Consider the following 27,327-nt stretch of genomic DNA (forward strand, 5'->3'; position numbering starts at 1 on the left):
CTTAATTAGTGACCTGTTTTTGCTGCTAATTAATGTCTTCTGAATTCATCTTAATTGACTTGTTCTTGAAAACTCAGAACACTTAATTGTTTCTTTTTCCTAAATTAGCAGTCAAACAATAATGAGATATAAAATGAGCCAAAACATGACCAGCACACTGTGACCATCATACAATATCGGAAAATAAAGAAAGGTGAAGGTCTCAGGAATGTTGATCTGCTCAGGTCCACAAAACATTTGACCAGAGCTCTTAGTAAAGAGAAAATCAGCAATTTCTGAAATGTCTGCTATTGCACAATGAGAGCAGCGACAAGTCATGGAATTAAAGAACGAGTTTAATGAATGATGAGACTCTGCGCCTCCTTGACCAACTGGTTGGAATGAAATTGGTTGGAGTTTAAGGCCCTGACTTAGTTGGTCTTCTGTTAGCTCACTCACTTCACATTTCATTTCTGTTTGGATGGAAAGGAAAGAGCAATTTAGAGGAACAAAGAAGAAATTCAGGGGAACAAGTCTTTAAAAAAAAAAAAGTAAATTAAAATGAAAGGAAAAGGAGTTAATTAGCAGCAAAAACAGGTCACTCATTAAGAAAAGGGTTAGGATGAAAACCTGCAGTCACTGCGGCCCTCCAGGACCAGAGTTTGAGACCACTGGTTTAACCGTAACTTTTAGTCAATATCTGATTTAATACAAGATTTGTCCATCAAAACTACTTTTAAAAATAACCCCTTTGAAACACCCCTGGAAATTAGGCTGTTTAGCTAAGATGTTTGAAGTTCCACGGTAAACATGGAGTGAGATTTCAGATACTTGCATATATTACTACACTTTCAGGAAACTTTCAACATGAAATTACAATGCAGTTACTTAAAACTGATGGATATGCACCACTGTGTCTGTGAGCACAAGTGTATGACATACTGTACATCAAGAGCATTACAGAGAGTGTTTGAGATGGCAGTCACTTGAAACACACAGGGGTTAAATATCATTTTGCTTCTTTCTGGTCAGGGCTCTGTGGTTGCAATATTAAAAACTTCTTGGATGCAGCTGAATTGAAAAAGACTTTGTATGTAGAGATAGATAGATTAGATTAGATAGATTAGATAGATAGATAGATAGATATGAAAGGCACTATATGATAGACAGACAGACAGATGCTGTACATACTCACGTATAAGTTGGGTCATGAAACACGAAAAAATGATCATAAAAATCAGACCCCGACTTTTATGCCCATTCAAAAATGCGACAATTTAATTTTTTTTTACATCTTCTTGCCTCCTCCAATCTCACATCAGTTTTTCAGACACATCGAATTTTGTTGCAGCAGCACTGATACCAATTTCTTTTGCTACTTCAACGACTTTTAATTTAAAACCAGCTTCATATTTTCTTCTGATCAAACACTCCATCGTAGATAAGGGATGCTCTTACGATAAATGTGTATGAGGGTGTGAGATACAAAGAACACAAAATGGTGCAAACGTCATTTCGGAATAGTTTGGGTATTACCGTGTGGTCACATAGGTGGGCGTTAGCATATCATAATCTCTTGGACAGATAGTGTGAGTTTTCCGCATTCAACTTATATTGTGAATTTCCCATTGGGATTAATAAAGTATCTATCTATCTATCTATCTATCTTATATGAGCGACATTATAAAATACCAGAATATTATATGGTAAAATCAAGCCCCGACTTCTCTGCAGGAGAACTTATCTGTGAGTATATACGGAAGATAGATGGATAGATAGGATAGATAATCAGCATGGCTCGCAAACACCTGCATTTTCTCATTCTAGATTTTTGTTAGAACATATTATTGCATGAATTGGATTACATTTTGTTAATTTCTTTCAAAATAAAATCAATACAAAACTAAAAAAAAGTCATGTAATAGGTGCTAAAGCAGTGCTCATATGACAACGGTTTGCTTTATGGACTCCACTTATGTAGTGAGCTGCAAGTGCCTGCCTGACCATCTAGGAAACAGATGGGCAACACCACAACACTAAAAACAAAATACAGGGGGTCCTCGGGTTACAATGTCTCGACATATGACATTTCGAGTTTACAACGCTCACTCCCATAAAAACTTAAAAAAAAAACTGAGACTTGAGAAGGAATTAAAGGTAAGGATTTTTTTTACACTCGTTTTTTCCTGTTACTACAGTACAGTGTACAGTACAGTATATTAATGTCCTTTTCCTTTTTCTGTGGCTTAGTTGTGTTTTTATGTTCTAGATTATGATTTTGCAAATGTGTTAGGATAGGTAAGTGACTTAGGCTAGGGTGTGTTTCGACTTACACCAAAACTCGGGTTACATCACTGTTGCAGAAACGGAACTGTGTCGTAACCAGAGGACCCCCTGTATACACAAGAAAATGACCACAGAAAAACAGAATAAAACTGGTGTTGAAAAAAATAATTAGGGAAAAACGTTATGTGCAAAACGTACAAATTAGCAAAAACGATCTTACTAAAGCTACCAGTAAACATCACATTATCTGAAGGGGGAAAAAAAGAAAAGTTTCTCAAGTTCCTTTTAGATGGTAAAAAAATGGCTACTATGACATAATATCCCAGTCTAGGCGTGCAGAAAATGCACCACAGTGCCCTTGGACTTAATGACAGACCCAGTATGGTCCTAAAAACTCAAAATAGGTCTTAATGCTTCAAGCAGGGCTCAAATCCTACACCCTCAAAAAAAAAAAAAAAAAGGCCTACAAAATCACTTACAGTAGAGGGGAACTGTAAAACCCCTGGCCCAAAGGGAAAAAAAAAGCAATAATTGCTTTATTTTATTAAATAAAGTTTTGAAGATAAAACAAACTTAAAATGTCTAAAGTACTACAAATTCACACAGCGATTAAAAAAATGAAGGAGATAAGCCTAAATACTAAATACTGCCTCAAAACAATAGGCAACCATTAAAACCAAACAAAACCAATCTGAAATTCAAAGCCAAAAATCAAAACCAGGAACATTCAAAAGCAGAAAAACTAAAAAAAAAAAAAATTACGAAACAAGTGAAAAAAAAATGAACAAGGCAATATTAATTACCAAAAAAAAAATACAAACATATCAAAATAAACTGTAAAAACAGTAAAAAAGACAAAGACAGGAAAGAAATCCTGGGTAAACAATAAACACTGTGACCTTATGATGGGGTCATCTTAGAAACCTGAGAGGCAATAGGGAATTGCCAGTGGTATTAAAAAAAAAATTAAAATACATAAAAATAAATATCGCACAGCTAAGCCAAGCTATTTAACCAGACATTTCTTCAGGAATATGTTAAAACAAATTTAAAGCTGGGGAACACAACAGAGATTAAAAAAAAAACTAATATGTTTCACTTTACAGAGAACAAAAAATAATTGTGATCAAAAGTGCCATTCAAGCTAGAAAAATACAGGGTTTCCTACAAATGCATCCTGTACTTTGTTGCTGTGTCTACCAAAACTCCCATTCTTTTCACCCAAAAAATTCTAAACAGTTTATAATCCACATGAACACCCACTGAGATTGCAATTCATTAATGATGTCCAGTTTTACTTTGAAGAGCTGAAGGAGGCTCTCCAATCGCCTTTTCAGCAATAAATTGTGTTATCCCTACTGTAAGATTAGATTTGGGAGAGAGAGAAAAAATGGTGAAACCTTTCTGAAAATCACTATTAAAGTAATTAATATTAAATTCTTTAACTGTTACAATTATGAAAACTTACCTCTTTCGTACAGTCTGACTGCCTCCATCAAATATGGCACAAGCAGCCGGTTCACCAAAAATCCAGGAGTGTCCTAAACATAAAAAGACTGATGTAAATATGTGCTCTTTACTTTACCATGACACAGTTGTGTGTCATATTAGCACAGTGAGGATCCTTCAGCCTTCTTGACATTAACCCCAAGTGGAACTTGAGGTGACGAGTAATGATCCATTTTACAATGTTAAAGCCTGAATAACTCTCAGGACAATATTCTGCCGCCATTTATCAGAATAAGCTGCAAAGAATCAAATATTTCTATGCATTCTGCCACTTTATAGTAACTCATCAATATTCATGAGCAAGGCGGAGCCTTCAACCAAAAAACACCATGGCAATCAAAAAACAAACCAAAAATGAACCGCTGCTCAAATCAGGCAATAGTGACGACAATGTGAATTGGCCATCAGACGCTGACACCGACAGTGAAACTGACATTCTGCTCTGCCAAGTTTCAGTAATGTTTCTGTTTGGCGTCAACTTCACACTACTGCGGACAATCCTGCACCTCCTCACTGCCCATTTACGGGAAACTCTGGTCTAAAGATGTCTGTTGATCAGGATTGTCTGGACTATTTAAGATTTGAAAATAGTTATTGAAACAAACCACTATGCTGAGTAGTGTTGGAAAAATCACGGTTAACCATTTGCTTATTACAGTCACTGTCACTGCAGATAAGCTGGGGGTCTTTTTCAGTCTCCCGATACTACAAGGCATAGTGGGTTGTTGCAAACACCCATTTTTCAGTTACGCATTTCTGACTCATTAAGAAATATCTGCATTTCACTAATAACGAGAAGTATGACTGAGGCCAATCACCCACAACTGAAACCGTACAAACTGTGAGATCAGGCAGTGATTAAAAATAAGCAGACAGTGTATGTTCGCAGTCGTGACATAAGTACTGATGACAAAGTCTCACGTGTTACAAGGGAAAGCTGTCGCAGATACAGTAAATTGCATGCAAATAGTTACGATTCAGCATTGAGTTCTACATGATTTGCGAAGCAAGCTCTGGGTACATCTGGAAGTCGAGACATTATACCAGTAAAAAGACGAAGAGGGATGCCAAGTAAAGTCAATATATTGTTGCTATGTCATCTGTGCAGTCACTGTTGGACCCTTTGCTTGACCAAGGTTACTGTGCAACAATGGACAATTTCTGTAGAAAATGGACTGCTTGAAATTTTACTTTAAAAGGAAAACTGATGTATATAGCGCTGTACGATCAAACCGTTATGCTAGGCCTCTGGTTGCGTGAACGTGTCAAGCTGCAACGTGTTGTAGTGGCTGTGTGGCAAAAAAGACAAAATGTTTGCAATCAATTAGAAGGACAAGAATGACGTCTGTGTCAATGTTCGTGTCAAGGGAAATGTGGAAGTGACTAAGCCTTGCGCCATACTGATCTACAACAACACAATGTCGCTCGTATGGTTCAGGTACTAACATTCCACCATTCACACACAAGTAACAGAACATTGTGTTTTACAAAAAACATCTGGACATCTGCTCAAACAGCGCCTATGTACATTTGTGACAGTTTCAAAACAAATCACACAAAGCACGCATACTAAATCTGCATCAGTACAGCTGACGGACCTTTTCTACTGTGTTTATGTTGATGTTTTGGTATTTATAGGTTTCTGTTGCATGTAACATTTTTTGTTGTTGAAACAAAATTTAAATTCTTTCATTTTCTGGGGGTACACATAACACTAAACAGTTTAAGTACCATGCAGGTACCTTCATACAATCACAAGGGGAACAAATCAATCAATCACCAAGCTGGCCTTATCACACTCCAAAGACCATTCTTATTTAAAAAAATATATATATTTTTGTAGTTACTAATGAATTATTTTAGCGGTCAACTAGAAATCTAGATAAGCTTTCAAACTAAAAATGAAGCTTCACATTAGGAAAAAAGCTGACACTATCATGAGGCACATGCCCGGTGTGGAAGACCATTCTTCAATTTATTTTTTCCTTCCCATTATTAAAATACACAGTATATAGTTATACTATGGTAACATTATGAATTAGAATCCCTTTTAATTTTCTCTTCATGTTGGTCCCAAGTATTTTCTTGTGTTTCTTCTTTTGAGAGTTTGCAATTTGAAGAATTTCTTTCTTCATTTAATTTGGGGATTTAAGCTCATTTTAAATGACTTAAAATTATTTATTTTACTTTGTTTTCTTATGGAGGACACAATTTTTGTTTGCATTTTTCCATTGTTGCTTACAAGTGACAATTGGAAGTAGGGGCATGTGGCGTTACCACAAACGGTCCAGGTTACCCACAAAATGGCGCCTAAGCACAGCCACAATGCTTATATGGAGCTGATGAACAGCTGAACTCTGCTATAATGCAAGTTGTGGGGCTAAAAGAGATTTAAGTAGCACTGTGCACTATTTATACTTTAGAAAGAAAATAAAATGTACTTAAAAGTAACAATTTGCAATGGAACTTCAGATTAGATAGATAGATAGATAATTGAGCTCTTTGGCCTGAGTCAGAAACGAAGATAAATAGATAAACACAAACAACCTAAAGTAGTCAGGATGGCCGAGATGAGTACCTCAAAAAAACCTTCAATTAGAAAAAAAATGCTTTAAATTCTAAATTGAAATAATACTAACAGCCTCAAAACAAAGAACCATTTTTAATGCTAAAAAAAGAACCTTTCGATATTATTTAAAACATTAATTGGACTCACTTTACAAGACACAGGATGTTTTCCCAAGGCTTTGCTGAAATCATAAAGGGTATCAAAAGTCTTTTGGCTCGTCATGGGTGTCTGAATCACCTAAAGAAAAAAAAAAAAACACAAAATGTATTTCATTTGATAAGTTTTTCTTTATAAATTTCTTTTTCTAGGAGTGGTTTGTCCTTTTTCTGACTCTTATTACATTTACCGATTCTTGTTCTGACTTAACGTAGGCTCAGTTATGTCAAACAAAATCAAAGGGAGGCAGTGAACGGACACTGGAAGAGATGATGCCAGGGCACCTCACATACTCACCCACTCCTATAGTACTTATACTAAGCCACTTTAAAGCCAATCTGCTTAACTTGAAGAAGTAGGAAAAAAAAAAAAATCTGTAAGCATGTGGAGAAAATGTGCAAACTTCACAGAACTAGTGAAGAGGCCAAGAGCTGAACCCTGAGCACTCGAGCAGTGAGGCATGAGCACTAACCTCGGCACCAACATGATGTTCCAGATGTAATCTAAATTGTAATCCTCCTCTTTGGGAATCTTGCCAAATTAATAGTTATCAGACTTGTAAAGTGAAGGTATGAGAGACAGATGCCATAACTGATAATGGTTTAAGGACTGCTTTATCGGTGTTTATCCAGTTTAGCAGATTTCCACCCCAGGTAGGGAAAACTTGGTGCAGTAGCAGAGACACCTGACTATGGACTACAAGGCTTAGTGTGCAACTCTGTACAAGTTACCATGGCAATTATATGTTCCCTATTTTAAAAAATAAAATAAAAAATATATACGTAAAGTATTTAAAATGCACATGAAAACACAAATATCTATTACTGATATCCACAAACACACTGTATATGCTAACTTCGGTTTTACAGACACACACACACTATCCTTTTTAATCCATGTGTCCGTGTGTGTGTCTCTTCTGGAGAAGTGCGCATGCGCGGGGCACTCTTTAATAAAGGACATCATTGCTGGAGAGAGTGCCAATTGGGTACTCACGGCCGCGCGCATAAAATCCGTTGCTGGGGAGAAGCCACACATACAATAATCAGCTGCCCGCCAGCACAGATTAAAATAATTGCTGGGGATCTGCACAGTACTTGCTGGAGAGACGCCACAGCCACGATTATCAGCTGCATGCCACACATTACATCAGTTCCTGGGGAGACACTGCTGATTGCCCACTGTTGTGACAGAAAATTAAACGCATATTACAGACAAGGCGGAAGTACAGGGAAGGGCAGAATGAGTGGCAGAGTCACCGGCCTCTAGCAGATGCTTCAAAGGCCGCCTTGACGCGTCACACAAGACAGAGAGGGCGGGACCTATAAAATATCGCGCGGCTGATCCAATTGGATTTCGGTAAATGAGGTAACACCTAAAATATAAGTCACGAAAAATCCAGTCGGGTACTGAGGCGCGGAGACCAGCTTCCCCAAAGAGGTGGGATTAGTGTTTGTTGTTGTGCAAGTGTTCACTCTGAGGATGTCAGCAGAGGCAGCCTTAAGAGTACGAGGGGCCTTGGGCGAGTGTCATATGTGGGGCCGAGAGCCATAAGTGTAGGCTATATACCGTACCACCACGCTCACGGGCTTGTCCGCCTCTAATGCTGTATGTCTTATTATTGTTAAAAAACATGGTGCCTTATGTAGGTACCACTGGCTGTTTGATTACATTACGTATTGTAATTGTTCTTGTATTGGTTTAGTGGCCTTTAACCAACTTAATGATTCAGAAACATTTTTCACGCAAAATTAAACTAGATAACAGTCGTTTCTGCCGAACCCGCTGAAGTCGGCAAATTTTATTTAATTACGGAGAACCAGAACACTTGTAATAAAACAAACACTTACCAAACAGCTGCTTTGACAGTCACAGATGGAAGTCCACTTTTCTGGCTTTTTGCTGAGAAAAATCATTGATAAGATCCTCGTAGTTTAATGTTGAGGCAAGTTCCTTTTCGATTGACAAAACAGCTAAACTGCACAGTCTGTTTTGCGACATTGTTGATATAAGATAATTTTTGATAAGTTTCAACTTTGAAAAGCTTCTTTCCGTGCTCGCAATGGTCACAGGAATTAGAAGAAATCCACCACGTACTGTATTTCAGTCTAAAACGGATTTGAATGTCTTGCAGAGGCCTCGCATATTTGTATGATGAGCTGACGGTGACAAAAGAATCTCCTATCGTGGGGCCTCCCTCAGGCGCGGGGCCTGGGGAGATTGTCCTAGTTGCCACCCCCAAAGGCCGCCTCTGATGTCAGATTTGCGATTAAGAAGCTTGGCCCGGTAAAGTGTAAAGTGTCAGTCGTTGAAGGGGTTTTCCTAAATATACGAATTTTCAGGATATTACAATAGGATGACTTTTAAAAGTAGATTTATTTTCGCGCGTATAAAATCCGTTGCTGGGGAGACGCCACACATACAATAATCAGCTGCACGCCAGCACAGATTAAAATACTTGCTGGGGAACTGGACAGTACTTGCTGGAGAGACGCCACAACAAGCTAAAATAAAGAGAGGCAGGATAGGAGATCTTCAAACAGACACAACACATCAATCAACAGCCACAGAGGAGAGAATAAATATAATATTAGTTATACTTACTGTATTGTCATAATACGTTTATATTTTATTTTTATTATTATTTTACTTTAGGCTTCTTGCAAAATACTAATGTTTATGCACTACTGTTCTAGCGCCCGTTATTGTAACGGGCTTAATGTCTAGTATATTATAAAGTTGCAATTAAAATATTCAACTCACATCAAAAGACATTGTGATATGAATTGAGGTTAACTAAAACATACAAAAAAGCTTCATTAAAAAAATTATATTTAATTATACATACAAGAAGGTTTGCTACGTCTCCCAGCACAGATTCAAGAGTATGGAGGATACACCAGAAGACAGACCATTACACGAGATGAGCTGGACAGGGCCGTAGAAGGGCATCAACTCAGCAGCAGGACTGCTGGGATGACATGAGGGCCCATCATCATGCAACTTGATTGGTATTTACCAGTAAATACACAATTGTTAGCTCCGCCATTGGTGCCCAGTTCTCTTCACAGCTGAGAGCGGATTCACACTGAGCACAAGTGATATACGTGAAAGAGTCTGGAGACACCATGGTGAACTTTATGCAGCCTGCAACGTCATCCTGCATGTCCGGTTTGGTGGAAGGTCAGTAATGGTCTGGGTTGGACCAGAGTGTGTAGGCAGTTCCCGGATTACAAAGGCATTGTTGCCACTGACTGGTCCATACACTCCCCAGATCTGAATCTAATTGAGCAAAGGCTGTGAATACTTATGGACATGGGATTTCTCAGTTTTTTTATTTTTAATAAATTTGCAAAAGCCTCAAGTAAACTTTTTTCTTGTTGTCATTATGGGGTGTTGTGTTCACGACCATAATTCGTTCCAAAACTCTGGCTGTAAACTGATTTGGTCGTGAACAGAACCAATTTCCCTCCATAGGATTGTATGTAAATACAATTAATCCATTCCAGACCATACGAACTGTATGTAAATATATATTTTTTTAAGTTTTTAAGCACAAATATAGTTAATTAAACCATAGAATGCACAACATAATAGTAAGCTAAATGTAAAAACATTGAACAACAGAGAAAACTAACACTGCAATAGTTTGCGCTATAGCGCTACCAACCGCTGGCTAAAAACACTTTTTTTTTTTTTTTTTAAATGAGTTTTAAGCACAGGGAAAAAAATGAACATTTGAAAAAATCCGTAATTTAATAAATCACCAAGAAAAGTAACATTGCAACAATGCACACTACGAACCGATCGCTGTAAACAGAAGTGAAAACAAAATCAAGCCCAGTGCATTCTTTAACTGCCTTCCTACATTATGCGTCCAGCTCTCTCTCTCGCGCTGCCTGTGTGTGTGTGTGTGTGTGTGTCACACACTCGCTCTCTTGCTCACTGCACAGGAAATGCACAGGGAGAGACTGAACATGTACAAACCGAAAGGGAAACTGGTTTGTTCGTATACCGAGTGTGTGGTTGTGAACCGAGGCAAAAGTTTGGCGAACTTTTTGATCGTAAACCGATTTGTACGTGTACCGAGACGTTCGTGAACCGAGGTTCCACTGTATATATATTCATTGCATTCGCAGTCTAAGTCTCGACAACCTGAATTGTGTGGGTGGTTATCTACCAGGTAACGCTTGTGGTTGGTCTGCCATTCGGCAAACATCCGCCACGGTGCCCTCTTTCAGTTGCGAGAAGCAGATCATGGAATGTTGCACAGTTTACTGTCGAATAAAGCAAAGAGTATGCGACACGTGGGTGATGTTTGCTGAATGGCAGACCAACCACCAGTGTTACCTGGTAGGTAACCACCCACACAATTCAGGTCGTCGAGACTCAAGACTATGAATGCAATGAATGGAATTACTCCGGACCTACAGGCTGTCAAATAAAACAAACCACATGCCATGGCGCAGCGTAAAGGGGCTTCGTCTCCGATGCCAATGTCCAAGGTTCGATTCCTCAAGAGGGCAGCAGTAGAAGGTGTACGCCTGATGAGCCCAAATAAGGGCGAAACATGTGTCGCGTACTCTTTGCTTTATTTGACAGTAAACTATGCTATATATATATATCTATATATCTATCTATCTATATATATATATATATAAAATGAAAGAAACAGCATGTATGTACACTACTGGTAAAAAAAAATTATAGAATACACCCATTTCCCATTTTTTGTTAAAGTTTAAGCAGTTCAACTCCAGTGAATAACTTGAAATGGTACAAAGGCAAGCAGCAAACTGCCAGAGGTTAAAACAAGTTTAGTTTACCAAAAACTGAAAAATAATGCAACTTTAACAGTTATATAAAAAGGCATTTTTCAGGGAATAATGTGTAATGTGTTAATAACATGCAGCTTTTCAGCAGCAATGGAAGTCAATTAAACTTTGAAAGTTGATGCCAACATTTCTTATGGGTGTCCCAACTCCCTAGACCCTCTGAAGCATTTTTTGGACAACATTGCACTGTATGTGGCTATCATAAGGGTGAGAAAAAGGCAATTAACAAAGACAGACAGACCATTACAACCCTTAGAAGTTTATGTCGTTTCTTTACAGGAACCGCAAAGAAAGATATCCAAGGTGTCAGTGGGTGTAGTATACTAGACTATCAAAAGGAACTTGGAAACCGGAGGAAACTTTGCCAGGAAAAGGTCTGGCAGACTCAGAGCCACAACAGAATCAGAGGACAAGTTTCTGAGTGAACAACTTGTGTGATGGGCACCTCCTGGGACAGCAGTTTCCAGCACAGCTTAATAGTGGTACAAGTAAGTAAATGTCACTTTCAACTGTGACAAGAGGACTTCAGTATGCAGGTTTGACAGGTCAAGTAGCAACAAAAAGCCGTTATTTTAGAACACCCCCATTTTTCTAGTTTTTATACAAATTTAATCTGTAGAATGTCCAACTGTACTTTGAAATTAAAGCATAGAAGGTGAGTTTTTGAACCTCTTGTCAGTTTACCCATTACCTTTGTGCTATCTCAGGTTACTCACTGGACTTGACACCGGCCCTCCCTACTCCAAGCTACCCTGCCTTATGTTTGAAGAAGGGGCTTTGCTGTTAAGACCCCAATCAATAATGCCTTTCAGCACAGGCCTGGGAATTACTTCTGAGATCAAAAGTGTCTCAGAAAATTGTGGGCTTGCCTGATTATAATTTCTATTTACAACCAAAGGTGTCCCCAAACTGTGGTCCCCAACTCCCTCTTAAAGAGCACGGTCAGCACCAGATCACATGCCCATCATATGCAGTAGCTGAAAGTCATGTATACAGTAATCCCTCGCTACTTCGCGGTTCACTTTTCGCGGATTCACGACTTCGTGGATTTTATACGCAAGCATATCTAAATATATAACGCGGATTTTTCGCTGCTTCGCGGGTTTCTGAAACAATGCGTCTTTTTACTTGCTTCCTCAGTTGGTTTGCCCAGTTGATTTCATACAAGAGATGCTACTGGCGGATGGCTGAGAAGCTACCCAATCAGAGCACGCAGTTAAGTTCCTGTGTGCTGCTGATTGGCTCAGCGACGGAGTGTTGCATTAACCAGGAAGTCTCATCTCACTCATTCATCATTAACGTGCTAATGCTTCAGGGGCCGTGTCCAAGCACCAACAGAAGATGCAAATGATTGCAGAAAAGGTAAAAGTTTTGGATATGTTGAAGGAAGGGAACAGCTACACCGCTGCAGGACATCGATTCTTTTTATTTAAAAAGGAGGAAAAGCATGTAAGATCTACGGCCGCAGTGTCCTTTAACCAGGGTGCAAAACGAGTTGCAAGTGGACATGATAAGGCAGTAGTCTGGATGGAATCTGCTTTAGGAGTCTTTGCAACAAGGTCGATGACGTCATGACCGCCTACAACCTGCTACGTGTACTTTGCTATACAGTAAGTGTAAACTTATCTACCGATTTCATATTGCTTAGCAGTTGTCCCTGTTATTAATAGAGTAAAGGGTGGGTTGTAAACAAAACAGGGAGGGTTTAAAAACGTCCAAATACACGTTAAATAATTAAATAAATATGGTGTCCCTACTTCGCGGAAATTCAGTTATCGTGGTCGGCCTTGGAACCTATCTCCCGCGATAAGTGAGGGATTACTGTAAGCTAATGGGCCTCAGTCCCGCCTCCTATATATTTGAGAAGCCAGTCATCAGACAAGCCTATCATCACAAATAACAAAGCAGACTTTTTACTATTCAGGAAGAGTAGTAAACCCAACAGTTACTCAAGAACATCTGTGGACCAAGTGGTAAGGTGAAAAGCATTCTAGAAATACCAGACGAAAAGCATTCAGCTCTCCTAAAGTGTAAGAGCAATGTCCGGTAAGTGCTGACTTACCTCCACGAGCTTCATTAAGGGCACAGGATTAAAGAAGTGGAGGCCTCCAAATCGATCCTGCCTCGTTGTTGAATTGGCTATTTCTGTAATCGGCAATGAAGAGGTGTTACTTGCAAATATGGTGTGTCTGTTTTAATGGAGAAGAAGGAAAAGAGAAGAATGATATTTCTACTTGCTGCAGATAGAGGACTTCAAACAGAGCAAAAAAAAAAATTAATTAACCAGTCTGCATTAATATCCGAAACAATCAGAATATTATATTTTACAAAAAGCAAAAAAAACAAAACCAATAATGGAAAGAAAAACCATCTGGTGTTCTTAAAGATAATCTCCTCCTGTTGCTTCCTTATTTTTGTGTCCATAACTCACCTCCTAAGATTCTGTGTTTGAATTAATTCTCCATTACCTTGTACAGTCCTGCTCCTGGATCTTTCTGCGTTCTCTTTCAACTATGTATAATAATGATAATTTATATTTATATAGCTCTTTTCTCACTACTCAACACATTTCAGTGAGTGGGAAGCCACTTCAGCCTCCACTAATATCTACCATCCACCTGGATGGTGTGACTGCAGCCATTTTTGTGCCAGTACACTAACTACCTATTTCTCACCACTTCACTGCCGAACAATATGTGGTGAAAGACAGGGGATGATTTGGGCGCCAGAATGACTAGGACATGGTGGGCAATCTAGCCAGGACTTTGGGATGCACCCGACTCTTTACGAAGGATACCCAGGGGATCTTTTATGACCACAAAATGTCAGGACCTTGGTTTCACATCTCATCTGAAGGACGGCACCATTTTTACATCAATGTGTCCCCATCACTGCACTGGGGCAAAGGGATCCACATTCAGATCACAGGGTAAGCACCCCCTGCTGGCCTTGCCAAAGCCTCTTAAGCAGCAACCCAAGCTTCTCCTAGATGGTCTCCCATTCAAGTACTGGCCAGGCCTGAACAGGCTTAGCTTCAAGTGGATGTCCCGATCTGAAGTGCATGTGATGTATCAGCAAAACTGGCCTTTTCTCCTCAATGGAAGTCTCTGGATTCTCTTCTTCCGAACCTCAGAAATCCTCTTTTTTACTATTTAGTTTTTTTTTTGGATTTCCTGGAGAACTAGATCAATGTGTTATCTACATTACTATCAATGAGTAGTTGTTTACCACTCAGTGTATGGTTTGTGTACCACAAACTATTTAACAGGGCTGCATAAGTCTTACAAAAAAATCAAATTTGATTACATCTCGACTGAAGAAGGGGCCTATGTTGCCTTGAAAGCTTGCATACTTTCTTTTTATTGGCTAACTATCTTTATAGTTAGCCAATAAAATGTGCAATTTTGCTCAACTTCTCACTACCAAAAAAAACATAATCAACGAAGTTAGTCGCATTCATCACATAGGCGCTACCATTTGCAATTCTTGTGGTATCTTCTCTTCACCTAAAGTCAAGGGACGTGACAGCCATGTTAGAGGCTACCAATCAACACGAAAAATCTCTATGGAAGACATTTAAGGACTTGTAGACCACAGACTATTTACAGGGCTGTAAGCGAGTACAGGGATGATTGAATGTGATGTGGCGGACGGCTGGGGGTTATGCCCAGCCAGGACGCCTGAAAGGACCATACCTCTCCTGGGCCACAAGAGGGCAGCCACCCTGGTCTGTATGGGGGCCATGGGAACAGAGCATGGAAACTCAATCCTACTGGGGCCCGTGGCCACCACAAGGGGGCGCCCGAAGGACTGTGGAGCCCTGGAGGTCAGCACGTCTGCCACACCCAGAAGTGCTGCAGGACAGGAAAGGAATTCCAGGGACACCCGGAGTGCTTCCACTTCCGCCACACCAAGGAAGTGCTGCCGGAAGACCGTCATAGAGCACCTGGAGCACATCCGGGTGGCTATAAAAGGCGCCGCCTCCCTCGAGTAGAAGAGCTGGAGTTGGGAGGAAGAAGACGGAGCTTGGGAGGAGAGGATTAAAGGCGGCTGAAGGAAGTCCAAATGGGAGAGACGGACCTTTGAAGGGTGTTTGGTGCACTGTCACTGTGTTGAGTGCGGGAACTGTAAAAAAACGTGTGTGATTCGGGACATTCTGTGTCTGCCTGTGTGTGTCCGGGCAAAACTACCACAGTGTAAAGAGTTCAGTGTCCCAAGACTGGAGTAACGTGTGAAAGATCATTGGTTTTGAGAATGGCCTACAGCAACTTGACAATGTATGAATGTTTTAAAGCTGGCAACTTCAAACAGGGAAGAAGGACAGGAAAAGATGCGTCTTGATCTCAGTTGTGCAGTGAGTGGAGAGAAAGAGAAAGAAAGAAGCTGCACTTTCATCGGTTCTGCTACTGAATGAAGTGTTAATAAGGATTTCAAAACATAACAATTGTCCCTCTGATCATTAGTAGGTTTGTTATTTGTTAAAAAAAAAGTTTCAGGCTGAAAAGTTTCTGAAATAGTATACCGGTATCTACTGAAACACTCAGAATTTTAATTATATTGGGATTTAGATTTTTGGCTGCATCACTGACTCCTCATAAATTGTATGCAACATTTTGGGGAATAGAAAACAAAACCCATTCTGTCTCCAGAGTGTTATTGTAGTTTTAAACACTACCAGTTACTGAATCCTCAAAGTAGAACTTTGCTTCATGTCATTTAGATTTGCCACTTACTCCATTATGGAAATTGAACATTGACCATCATCAGTAGACTTTATTGACTGGTAACCAACCAATTGCACCAAAAATGTCCCCTTTTAATTCTTCTTGATTAACAGTTACTGTGCAGGCATTAAAAGTGGCAAACCTTTTCTCTCCTGATATGGAATTGCTAGGATCACCACAGAAAAACTGAGGCTTCGGTTCTCCTCATCTCTCACTCAGTCCCAACATTGGCCTTTCATCGTCTAGTAAAGCCCCTCATCCATGGATTACTACAGTACTTACTCGGGAGCAAACTTGTCCACTCTCTTAAACAGCTCATGCTTCAGCTCCATATTCTCAATGATTGCCTCCAACACCAGGTCAGTACTGTGGGCTACAGCAGCTGCATCTGTGCTGGTTGAAATGTTTTTCATAATTTTCTGAATGAAAGCAGTACCATCCTGAGAAGGGAAAAAAAAAGAAAATCTGGAAAAAGAACCCAAAATTATTCCTTTTAAAAAATAGAATTTGTCTTTGTTTCTAAAAAGGTAGAGGAGAGCCACCAGGGACTAAACGACATTGCCGACTCGGAGAGGCTCAAGGAGTTAAACTTCGTTAGTCTGGAGCACACGAGGGTGTATGGGGACCCAATTCAGGTTTTCCCACAGGTATTAATAAAGTGGATCCAGCAGTTTTCTTTACTGTATATACCTGCGTTTAAGTTCTCCCGCGGATAAGTTGGGGCTTGATTTTACTGTATAAATTTCTGGTATTTTATAATGGCAGTCGAATGCGGAAAACTCACACTATTGGTCCAAGAGATTATGATATGCTAACGCGGACCCGAGAGAGTCACCACGGAGCACACGGCCTTTTCTTTCTATGTATTGTGCCTAAGAGACCACATGGTAATACCCGAACTATTCCGAAGCGACATTTGCACTGTTCTTTGGATCTCACACCCTCATACACCTTTATCGTAAGAGCATCCCTTGTCTACAATGAAGAAAATATGAAGCTGGTTTTAAATTAAAAGCTACCTATTTATCCCGCTTGCCAATGTGATGGTGACAGCACAACCATGATCTTACAATGCAGCCCCATAAACAGTAAACATATAAATTAAATTTAGGTCCCCATGAAAAGCTAAGTAACCTAATAAAATCACACATTTTTAAAAAATGAAAGTATAATTATCTGTAAATATTTACCCATCATTCCAGTTTTCCTTATCCATTCTAACACATGTTCTTGGCAGAACACAGTGGGGAAAAAAAGTTTTAATCATAGGAAATGTCAAAAAACACATGCAGGGATGTTACCAAAGAGACAGACCAATCTTTCATCAATCCATAACATTAGACAAAAATCAGAAACTGAGAAAAACTATGAAAAACAAATTCCACGTTAAATGAAAACAATGATAAGCTGGAAATGGATATGTCAACCCTTATATGGGCGTGCCAATGATGTCACACATTTCCAGGGAATTATGGGAGAGATTACTTGAGCAATGGCTGACGTGAATGTCACAAAATGACAGTGTTCATAAATAATACAAAATGGCATCACAGGATGATGTTAAAATAGACGTTTCTCAGGAAGGCGGACAGAAAAAAAATGTAAAAATTAAACATAAATAAAATACTCTTAACAGTATACAAAAAAAAAAGAAATTACACCTTAGGAGAAGAATTTAGGAGTAGTAGTGGACTCTACACTATGAGCTTCCCATTAGTGTTGAGAAGCCATAAAGAAGGCTAACAGAATGTCAGGTTATATAGCGCCTTGATGTGTGCAGTACAAGTTACAGGAGGTTCTGCTCAAGCTTTATAACACACTGGTGATGCCTCATCTGGAGTACTGGGTGCAGTTTGGGTCTCCTGGCTTCAAAAAGGACATAACAGCACAAGAAAAAGTCCAGAGAAGAGCGACTAGGCTGATTCCAGGACTACAAGGGATAAATTATGAGGAAAGATTAAAAGAGCTGAACCTTTAAAGAGATGAAGAGGAGACCTGACTGAAGTGTTTAAAATGATGAAGGGAATTAGTGCAGCGGATCAAGACAGTGACTTTAAAATGAGTTCATCAAGAACACGGGGACACAGTTAGAAACTTGTTAAGGGGAAATTTCACACAAACATTAGGAAGTTTTTCTTCACACAGAGAACCACAGAAACTTCAGCAGTGCATTATAAAGGTTGAGAATAACGTCCTGTGACTTGTACTCCACACATCAAGGCGCTATATAACCTGACATTCTGTTAGCCTTCTTATTGGCTTCTAAACACTGTCTAGAAGTCGATAGCTTAGAGTCCACTATGACTCCTAAATCCTTCTCATAAGATGGACTCTCGATTTTCAGACCTCCCACTTTGTTTTCAAACCTCACATTTTTACTTCCTATGTGTAATTCTTTACATTTACTGATATTAAATTTCATCTGTCACAAATCTGCCCAAGCCTTTCTGCTATCCAGGTCCTTCTGTGATGATATAATGGATTCCAAATTACATGCGAATCCACCTCACTTGGTATTATCTGCAAACTTAACCAGCTTGTTCCTTATATTCCTATCTAAATCATTTATATATTAAAAATAGCAGCGGCCCCAGCACTGACCCCTGCTGGACACCCCTCTGAACATCAGCCAATTCTGATGAGGTTTCTCACACCACCACCCTCTGCTTCCTGTGACTGAGCCAATCCACACACCACACCATGAACTGCCACTTCTTTTAATTTGATGCCCACCCTCTCATGTGGCACCTCATCAAATGCTTTCTGAACGTCCACATCAATAATCTCATCTCCTCCACTCTGGTCGTATTCTTTTGTTTCCTCCTCATAGAATTCCAGCCGGTTAGTAAAACACGACCTCCCTCTTCTGACCCCACGCTGACTGTTCCTAATAACTTCTGTCCTTGCCAGGTGTTAATCTTATCCTTAATAATTCCTTCCAGTAAACATGAACCCATTGTTACTGCTCTCTAACACACATCAGAAATTTAAGAAATGAGAGGAGACCATTCAGTCCGTCAGGCTTTATTGTTCAGATAATAGCTAGGCTGTCCCAATAATACAATATACAATAAGGTGCTATATAAATAAAGTTATTATTAATAATAATAATGAATGGCTGCAGTGGCTACATATGTAAAGTATTTTTGTGAAAAATTATCTAAATTAGAGCTAATAAGTAAAAACTAACAAAGTGAAATACTTGGTCTGTGACATCACACCGATTTTTTACTCGTACTTCAGACACCTACTGTCCTCTATTTACATGCGCTACCCTCATATATGCTCATAATTTGGCACTACATCTGCAAAGATCATTTACAAGATAACTCATAGGTGGTGTCCATCTACACCAGGGGTGCCCAACTCCAGTCCTGGAGGGCCGCAGTGGCTGCAGGTTTTTATTCTAACCCTTTTCTTAATTAGTGATCTGTTTTTGCTGCTAATTAACCTCTTTTGAATTAATTTTAATCGACTTGGTTTGTAAGAAATGTTGCCCTGAATTTCTTCATTTCTTTCCTTAAATGGCACCCAAACAGAAGTAAAATGTGAAGTGAGTGAGCCAACAGAAGACCAACTAAGTCAAGGCCACAAACTCCGACCAATTTCACTCCAACCAGTTGCTTAATGAGTTCACGGATTCTTGTCGTTAATTAAACTCATTATTTAATTCCATGGCTTGTTGCTGCTCTCATTGTGCAATGGCAGACATTTCTGAAATTGTGGATTTTCTCTTTTCTAAGCGCAGATCAGCATTCCTGAGACCTTCACCTTTCTTTATTTTCAAATATTGTATGATGGTCACAGTTTGCTGCTCCTGTTTTGGCTCATTTTGTATCTCATTATTGTTTGCCTGCTAATTAAGGAAAAAGACGCAATTGAGGGGTCCGAGTCTTCAAGAGCAAATCAAATAAAATGAATTCAAAAAAAGTTAATTAGCAGCAAAAAACAGGTCACTAATTAAGAAAAGGGTTAGAATGAAAATCTGCAGCCACTTTTGGCCCTCCAGGACTGGAGTTGGGCACCCCTGTTCTACACGTCACCTACTATGAGTTAACTTTTATTGAGCAGTCAATGTGTTAATACAACCTGTAGCATTTAAACAATAAAAAATTTAATTAATATGCTCTTGCATGTCAGCAGTGTACACCACGGTTTTTAAAGCTTTTAATGCATTTTAGTCTGATTGTATTTTTGTTCTAGTGGTCTACAATTAATACTGTTATTTGGCTCACTTTAGTATGGCTTCTGAGGAAAATGATAATACTGCTGATGTTAGCTTGTGTGCTGGAGTAGTGGATGTCTGCTCATTGGCACTGAACTCTTGTTCGGAATCATTTCTTCAAACTATTGTTGAGTCAACATCACTGCCATTCATTTCAGTTCTTTTGGCATCAATGCTTCATTGAAATAGCTTTTGTAATCAACACCAAGGTTAATGTGAGTTTATATCTCAAATTCAGCTAGAGATAGCCCACGGTAATGCAAATGCCCACTTTAAAATTTAACTTTGGGGGACAGGTGCACCACAGAGGCGTGTGTCACCACACCAGCCTTAATTTTAAACAGATTTTCAAGTTTACAGTTAGCTTCCTCTTTTGAAAGCCCAAGTAATAGAATGTAATCCCACACTCACGGGAGTCACTACAGAGCAACATTTCATTTAAATGCTTAACCTGAGGTTTGTCAGCAAACTTCTTCTTGGCAACTCGCTTCAGGCTGTCTTCGATTCCTTTGATGGACTTCTTTAAAATCTCCTCTGTCTGGTCCACAAGCACAACTGCATGACCTGTAGATGCAGCTACCTGAAAGAAATAGAGAACACGCATTTTTAGAACATCCATCCATCCATTTTCTAACCCGCTGAATCCGAACACAGGGTCACAGGGGTCTGCTGGAGCCAATCCCAGCCAACACAGGGCACAAGGCAGGAACCAATCCTGGGCAGGGTGCCAACCCACCACAGGACACACACAAACACACCCACACACCAAGTACACACTAGGGCCAATTTAGAATCGCCAATCCACCTAACCTGCATGTCTTTGGACTGTGGGAGGAAACCCACGCAGACACGGGGAGAACATGCAAACTCCACTCAGGGAGGACCCGGGAAGCGAACCCAGGTCTCCAGGTCACCCAACTGCAAGGCAGCAGCGCTACCCACTGCGCCACCCTTTTTAGAACATGCAAACACTAAATTATGTATGTAAAATACCAACACTGCTAATTTTATTATTACTATGCTGTGATTTGTTTATGACAGAAATGTCCAAGTGGACAAAAGATGTTCTGTTCATAAACGGAGGGGTGAAATGCTTTTAGAGGGAGAAACCAAAAGATGTGAGGATGGATGGATAGACAGATCAGAAACAGTCTTCAGGGGGCTGACGTGTACGTCTCAGAGACAACGATCAGCAGAAGACTTCATGAACAGGAACACAGAGGAAACACGGCAACATGGACATCACAAAAACAGGATGGCCAGATGACAGTTTGAGAAAAAAGGACGTCAAAGAGTCCTGCAGAATTCTGGGAAAAGGTCTTGTGGAGAGACAAGACAAAGATGAACCTCATCAGAGTGATGGCGAGAGCAAAGTGGGGAGACCCAAAGGAACTGCACAGCAGACCACCTCATCTGTTAAACATGGCAGTGCTGGGGGTGTGACGGCTTGGGCATGTATGGCTGCCACAGGTCCTGGCACACTTCTCTTCATTGATGATGGAACTGCTGACGGCACAATAAACTCTCAGGTGTGTACAAACATATCTCATCTGCCCAACTTCCAGTAAATGCCTCCAAACTCAGTGAATGGCACTTCATCAGATAGATAGATAGAGATAGATAGATAGGATAGATACAGTGGTGTGAAAAACTATTTGCCCCCTTCCTGATTTCTTATTCTTTTGCATGTTTGTCACACAAAATGTTTCTGATCATCAAACACATTTAACCATTAGTCAAATATAACACAAGTAAACACAAAATGCAGTTTGTAAATGGTGGTTTTTATTATTTAGGGAGGGAAAAAAAAAATCCAAACCTACATGGCCCTGTGTGAAAAAGTAATTGCCCCCTGAACCTAATAACTGGTTGGGCCACCCTTAGCAGCAATAACTGCAATCAAGCGTTTGTGATAACTTGCAATGAGTCTTTTATAGCGCTCTGGAGGAATTTTGGCCCACTCATCTTTGCAAAATTGTTGTAATTCAGCTTTATTTGAGGGTTTTCTAGCATGAACTGCCTTTTTAAGGTCATGCCATACCATCTCAATTGGATTCAGGTCAGGACTTTGACTAGGCCACTCCAAAGTCTTCATTTTGTTTTTCTTCAGCCATTCAGAGGTGGATTTGCTGGTGTGTTTTGGGTCATTGTCCTGTTGCAGCACCCAAGATCGCTTCAGCTTGAGTTGATGAACAGATGGCCGGACATTCTCCTTCAGGATTTTTTGGTAGACAGTAGAATTCATGGTTCCATCTACCACAGCAAGCCTTCCAGGTCCTGAAGCAGCAAAACAACCCCAGACCATCACACTACCACCACCATATTTTACTGTTGGTATGATGTTCTTTTTCTGAAATGCTGTGTTCCTTTTATGCCAGATGTAACGGGACATTTGCCTTCCAAAAAGTTCAACTTTTGTCTCATCAGTCCACAAGGTATTTTCCCAAAAGTCTTGGCAATCATTGAGATGTTTCTTAGCAAAATTGAGACGAGCCCTAATGTTCTTTTTGCTTAACAGTGGTTTGCGTTTTGGACATCTGCCATGCAGGCCGTTTTTGCCCAGTCTCTTTCTTATGGTGGAGTCGTGAACACTGACCTTAATTAAGGCAAGTGAGGCCTGCAGTTCTTTAGACGTTGTCCTGGGGTCTTTTGTGACCTCTCGGATGAGTCGTCTGTGCGCTCTTGGGGTAATTTTGGTCGGCCGGCCACTCCTGGGAAGGTTCACCACTGTTCCATGTTTTTTGCCATTTGTGGATAATGGCTCTCACTGTGGTTCGCTGGAGTCCCAAAGCTTTAGAAATGGCTTTATAACCTTTACCAGACTGATAGATCTCAATTACTTCTGTTCTCATTTGTTCCTTAATTTCTTTGGATCTTGGCATGATGTCTAGCTTTTGAGGTGCTTTTGGTCTACTTCTCTGTGTCAGGCAGCTCCTATTTAAGTGATTTCTTGATTGAAACAGGTGTGGCAGTAATCAGGCCTGGGGGGTGGCTACGGGAAATTGAACTCAGGTGTGATACACCACAGTTAGGTTATTTTTTAACAAGGGGGCAATTACTTTTTCACACAGGGCCATGTAGGTTTGGATTTTTTTTCTTCCTAAATAATAAAAACCACCATTTACAAACTGCATTTTGTGTTTACTTGTGTTATATTTGACTAATGGTTAAATGTGTTTGATGATCAGAAACATTTTGTGTGACAAACATGCAAAAGAATAAGAAATCAGGAAGGGGGCAAATAGTTTTTCACACCACTGTAGGAGTGAAAGGCACAATATAATTAATAGATAGATAGAGATAGATAGATAGGATAGGATGTGAGAATAATTTGGAGGTAACATATTAAACTATGGGTGGCACGGTGGCGCAGTGGGTAGCGCTGTTGCCTCGCAGTTAGGAGACCTGGGTTCGCTTCCTGGGCCCTCCCTGCGTGGAGTTTTCATGTTCTCCCTGTGTCTGCGTGGGTTTCCTCCGGGCGCTCCGGTTTCCTCCCACAGTCCAAAGACATGCAGGTTAGGTGGATTGGCGATTCTAAATTGGCCCCAGTGTGTGCTTGGTGTGTTTGTGTGTGTCCTGCGGTGGGTTAGCATCTATCTTCGAAGAATAAAAGGGTTAATAAATGTCAGAAACCTGTTCAGGCATAACAGGAAACCAAGAGAATATCTAATGTCACATACAAAATGTACTAGGAGATGATTAAGAGATTAGCAGATGTCCTGTAAACAACAAGAATGGACAATTGTCACATTCACAGAGATTTCAAGGGTAACAGTTGAACTTAGGCGATATGAGAAGAACAAGAAAGTAGAAGAATAGACTATTATTTCAGGAAGTCATTTGGGTGTAAGTCAACAGACCAATCAGAGTAAATGTATCCTTTAAGCAGCACTGTTATGTAAATTCAGTTGTTTATAAAATAGACCTCAGCCCTTTTTTTTTTTTTTTAAAACCATTTTGATCATTTTGTAACAGACTGCTGTGATGAGTGCTCCCTCTCCAGCATTTGCTCTTCTTCTTCTTTCGGCTGTTCCCATTAGGGTTGCCACAGCAGATCATCTTCTTCCATATCTTCCTGTCCTCCTCATCTTGTTCTGTCACACCCATCACCTGCATGTCCTCTCTCACCACATCCATAAACGTTCTCTTAGGCCTTCCTCTTTTTCTCTTGCCTGGCAGCTCTATCCTTAGCATCCTTCTCCCAATATACTCAGCATTGACGCAAAGAACAGGTTTCATCCTGCCTGATTACTGACTCAAAGAGGTTTTACCAAAATTTCTTTAATTAATTATGTTGATTGCTTCTACAATAGACAGACAGATGTGAAAGGCACCATATAATAGATAGATAGCTACAGAAAAGGCACTATATAACAGATAAATAGTGTAGCTGTCAGGATTAAAGAGATAAATATGTCTGTCTATCTATTTGTCCCCAATTGGCTTTTTACAGAAGCTCTTTAAATGGTAAATAAGTTAAGGGGATTCTGTGAGAAAGCTGCTGCTTGCACAACACCCAGTAAACTTCAGCCTGTCAGGATTGAGAGAGTGCGCCAAGTTCGCCAGTGACTTTGATTCAGTGTGCCCTTGTTGGGACAGACTGGAGCCACGGTTGTGACAACACTGTATAAATAAATGTGACCCAATTTGATTTCACCCTTTGCAAGGCCCTTTAAACATTGTAGTTTATCTTGTCCAATCAGCCCAGTGTGTGGCACCTGCTGCGACAAATACACTCACCTGCAATTAAACACAGGAGTGTCCCTTATCAAAAACATTTGTAGTTTCTTCTATCCAGTACAGCAGATGTGTGTCTGACTGGTTTGCCAATGAAGTGGACTCGTATACCCAGGTTGGGTTAAGGGAATCTCAACTGCAGTGCAACAAAGAACCCTCACTATAAAAAAAAAAATAAGTGAACCACCAGGGTTACACCCTTTACAAGCAATGGCAGGTGTACACTGTTGTTCATCCAGTGCTGTGCTGCAGTTATGAAAGCCAAATAAATGAGTGAAGCCTGGTAGGGTTGGGCAAATCTGACCTGCTGGAGTCCTTTGTAAATAAATGCAGTGCAACACAATTTACCCTTTACACCGTTGGTTAAATAACACAGTAGATATGGGACAGTAACGACACTTCTAGTGAATCCTTCTTGACCAAGATCTGTGAAAGTAAAAAAGGCCCAATGGGATTTAACCATTTACAATTCCCATTACAGAACGTAGTACACAGTGTCTCATAGATATGGAAGCTTGCCAGGTGTGCCACTGAAATGGATTAGTGTACAGGCATTAGGCCGGGCAAAGGTCGTAACACTGAAAGAGCATGCCAAGTCTGTCTCACAATCCTGAAAAATAATATATAAGGCTTTAAATATCCTGCTTCTTCCCATATTTTGGAGTCCCCCTGCGTTCCAAGTCGTAAACTTAGATCCTCGAATGGTGGTATGCTGGATCTGCACTGGCAATCGGAAGGTTGCCGGTTCGAATCCTGTAAATGCCAATAGGGACTCTGCTCTGTTGAGCAAGAAGGCCCTTAACCTGCAATTGCTTAGTGCTTTGAGTAGTGAGAAAAGTGTTATATAAATGCAAAGAATAATTATTATTAGTAGACATTAAGCCCATCACAATAACAGGCGCTAGAACAGCAGTGCATAAACATTAGTAGGAACAGTCTATATTAAATGGCAAGGGACCTTGACCTCATTCTGTCTTAATTATTTTTTTGTCAAAAATATTTTTGCAAGAAGTCTAAAGTAAAATAATAATAAAAATAAAATAGAAACGTATATGACAATACAGTAAGTATAATTAATATTATTTATCCTCTCCTCTGTGGCTGTTGATTGATGTGATGTGTCTGTTTGAAGATCTCCTATCCTGACTCTCTTTATTTTAGCTCGCTGTGGCGTCTCTCCAGCAAGTACTGTGCAGTTCCCCAGCAAGTATTTTAATCTGTGCTGGCGTGCAGCCGATTATTGTATGTGTGGCGTCTCCCCAGAAATGGATTTTATGTGCGCGAAAATAAATCTACTTTTAAAAGTTATCCTATTGTAATATCATGAACATTCGTATATTTAGGAAAACCCCTTCAACGACTGACACTTTACACTTTACCAGGTCAAGCTTCTTAATCGCAAATCTGACATCCTCAGAGTGAACACTTGCACAACAAGCAAGTATCCAGTGACCCGAGACGAAGACTGGACTCCTTTGGTACTGTGTCTCTCCGGAAAATCCTTGGGTACCGTTGGTTTGACTTTGTGTTGCTCATGGAGTCCCAAACGAGGCACATGACCTGCATTGTGAGGGAGCGTCAGTTACGGCACTACGGCCATGTTGTGCGATTACCAGAGGGTGATTCAGTTTGCAGGATCCTCATTGTTGGAGACCCGAGTGGCTGGACCAGGCCAAGGGGTCACCCACGTAACACCTGGCTGCGGCAGGTAGAGGGTCATTTCCGGAGGGTGGGACTCCGGAGGGTTGCAAACCGGGATCCCAAGTTGTTTCGTTGTGTAGTGGGTGCGGCAACGCACTATACCAGTGCATGCTCCCCAACTTGATTTGAAAGTGTGTCACAGTTACTGCAACACTGATCACTCTTTGTTAGCTGTAGTAATTACAACTCAAAGACACATGATATCCTATATGGTGTTCCACAAGGCTCTATCCTGGGTCCGCTGCTCTTCTCAATCTACATGCTTCCGTTAGGTCAGATTATCTCAGGGCACAACGTAAGCTACCACAGCTATGCTGATGACACACAGCTGTATTTATCAATAGCACCTGATGACCCCGATTCTCTTGATTCACTAACACAATGTCTTACTTGTATTTCTGAATAGTAATTTTCTAAAGCTAAATAAAGAGAAAACTGAAATTTTAGTGATTGGCAATAATGGATACAATGAGGCTATTAGAAATAAACTGGAAGCATTAGGATTAAAAGTCAAGACGGAGGTAAAAAGCTTAGAGGTAACTGTTGACTGTAATCTGAATTTTAAAATCGCATATTAATCAGATCACTAGGACAGCATTTTTTCAC

General features: G+C 40.1%; 2 protein-coding genes across 2 annotated transcripts in view; both read right to left on the reverse strand.

Moving 5' to 3' along the window:
- pigg (phosphatidylinositol glycan anchor biosynthesis class G) overlaps positions 1–27,327 on the reverse strand; it is a 1,234,979-nt gene that overhangs the window by 437,763 nt on the left and 769,889 nt on the right. The gene's annotated exons all lie outside the window — the stretch shown is intronic.
- Positions 1–27,327, reverse strand: part of hadh (hydroxyacyl-CoA dehydrogenase) — a 45,061-nt gene that overhangs the window by 11,809 nt on the left and 5,925 nt on the right. The window contains exons 2-6 of the mRNA XM_028792420.2: positions 20,735–20,863; positions 16,341–16,498; positions 13,397–13,523; positions 6,491–6,580; positions 3,734–3,806 (exon numbers count right to left, since the gene is read on the reverse strand). Of these exons, the coding sequence (XP_028648253.1) occupies positions 3,734–3,806; positions 6,491–6,580; positions 13,397–13,523; positions 16,341–16,498; positions 20,735–20,863 (577 nt within the window). The remainder of the gene's footprint in view (positions 1–3,733; positions 3,807–6,490; positions 6,581–13,396; positions 13,524–16,340; positions 16,499–20,734; positions 20,864–27,327) is intronic.

The sequence above is a fragment of the Erpetoichthys calabaricus genome, chromosome 7, assembly GCF_900747795.2.
Source record: "Erpetoichthys calabaricus chromosome 7, fErpCal1.3, whole genome shotgun sequence".
NCBI classification, from domain to species: Eukaryota; Metazoa; Chordata; class Cladistia; order Polypteriformes; family Polypteridae; genus Erpetoichthys; species Erpetoichthys calabaricus.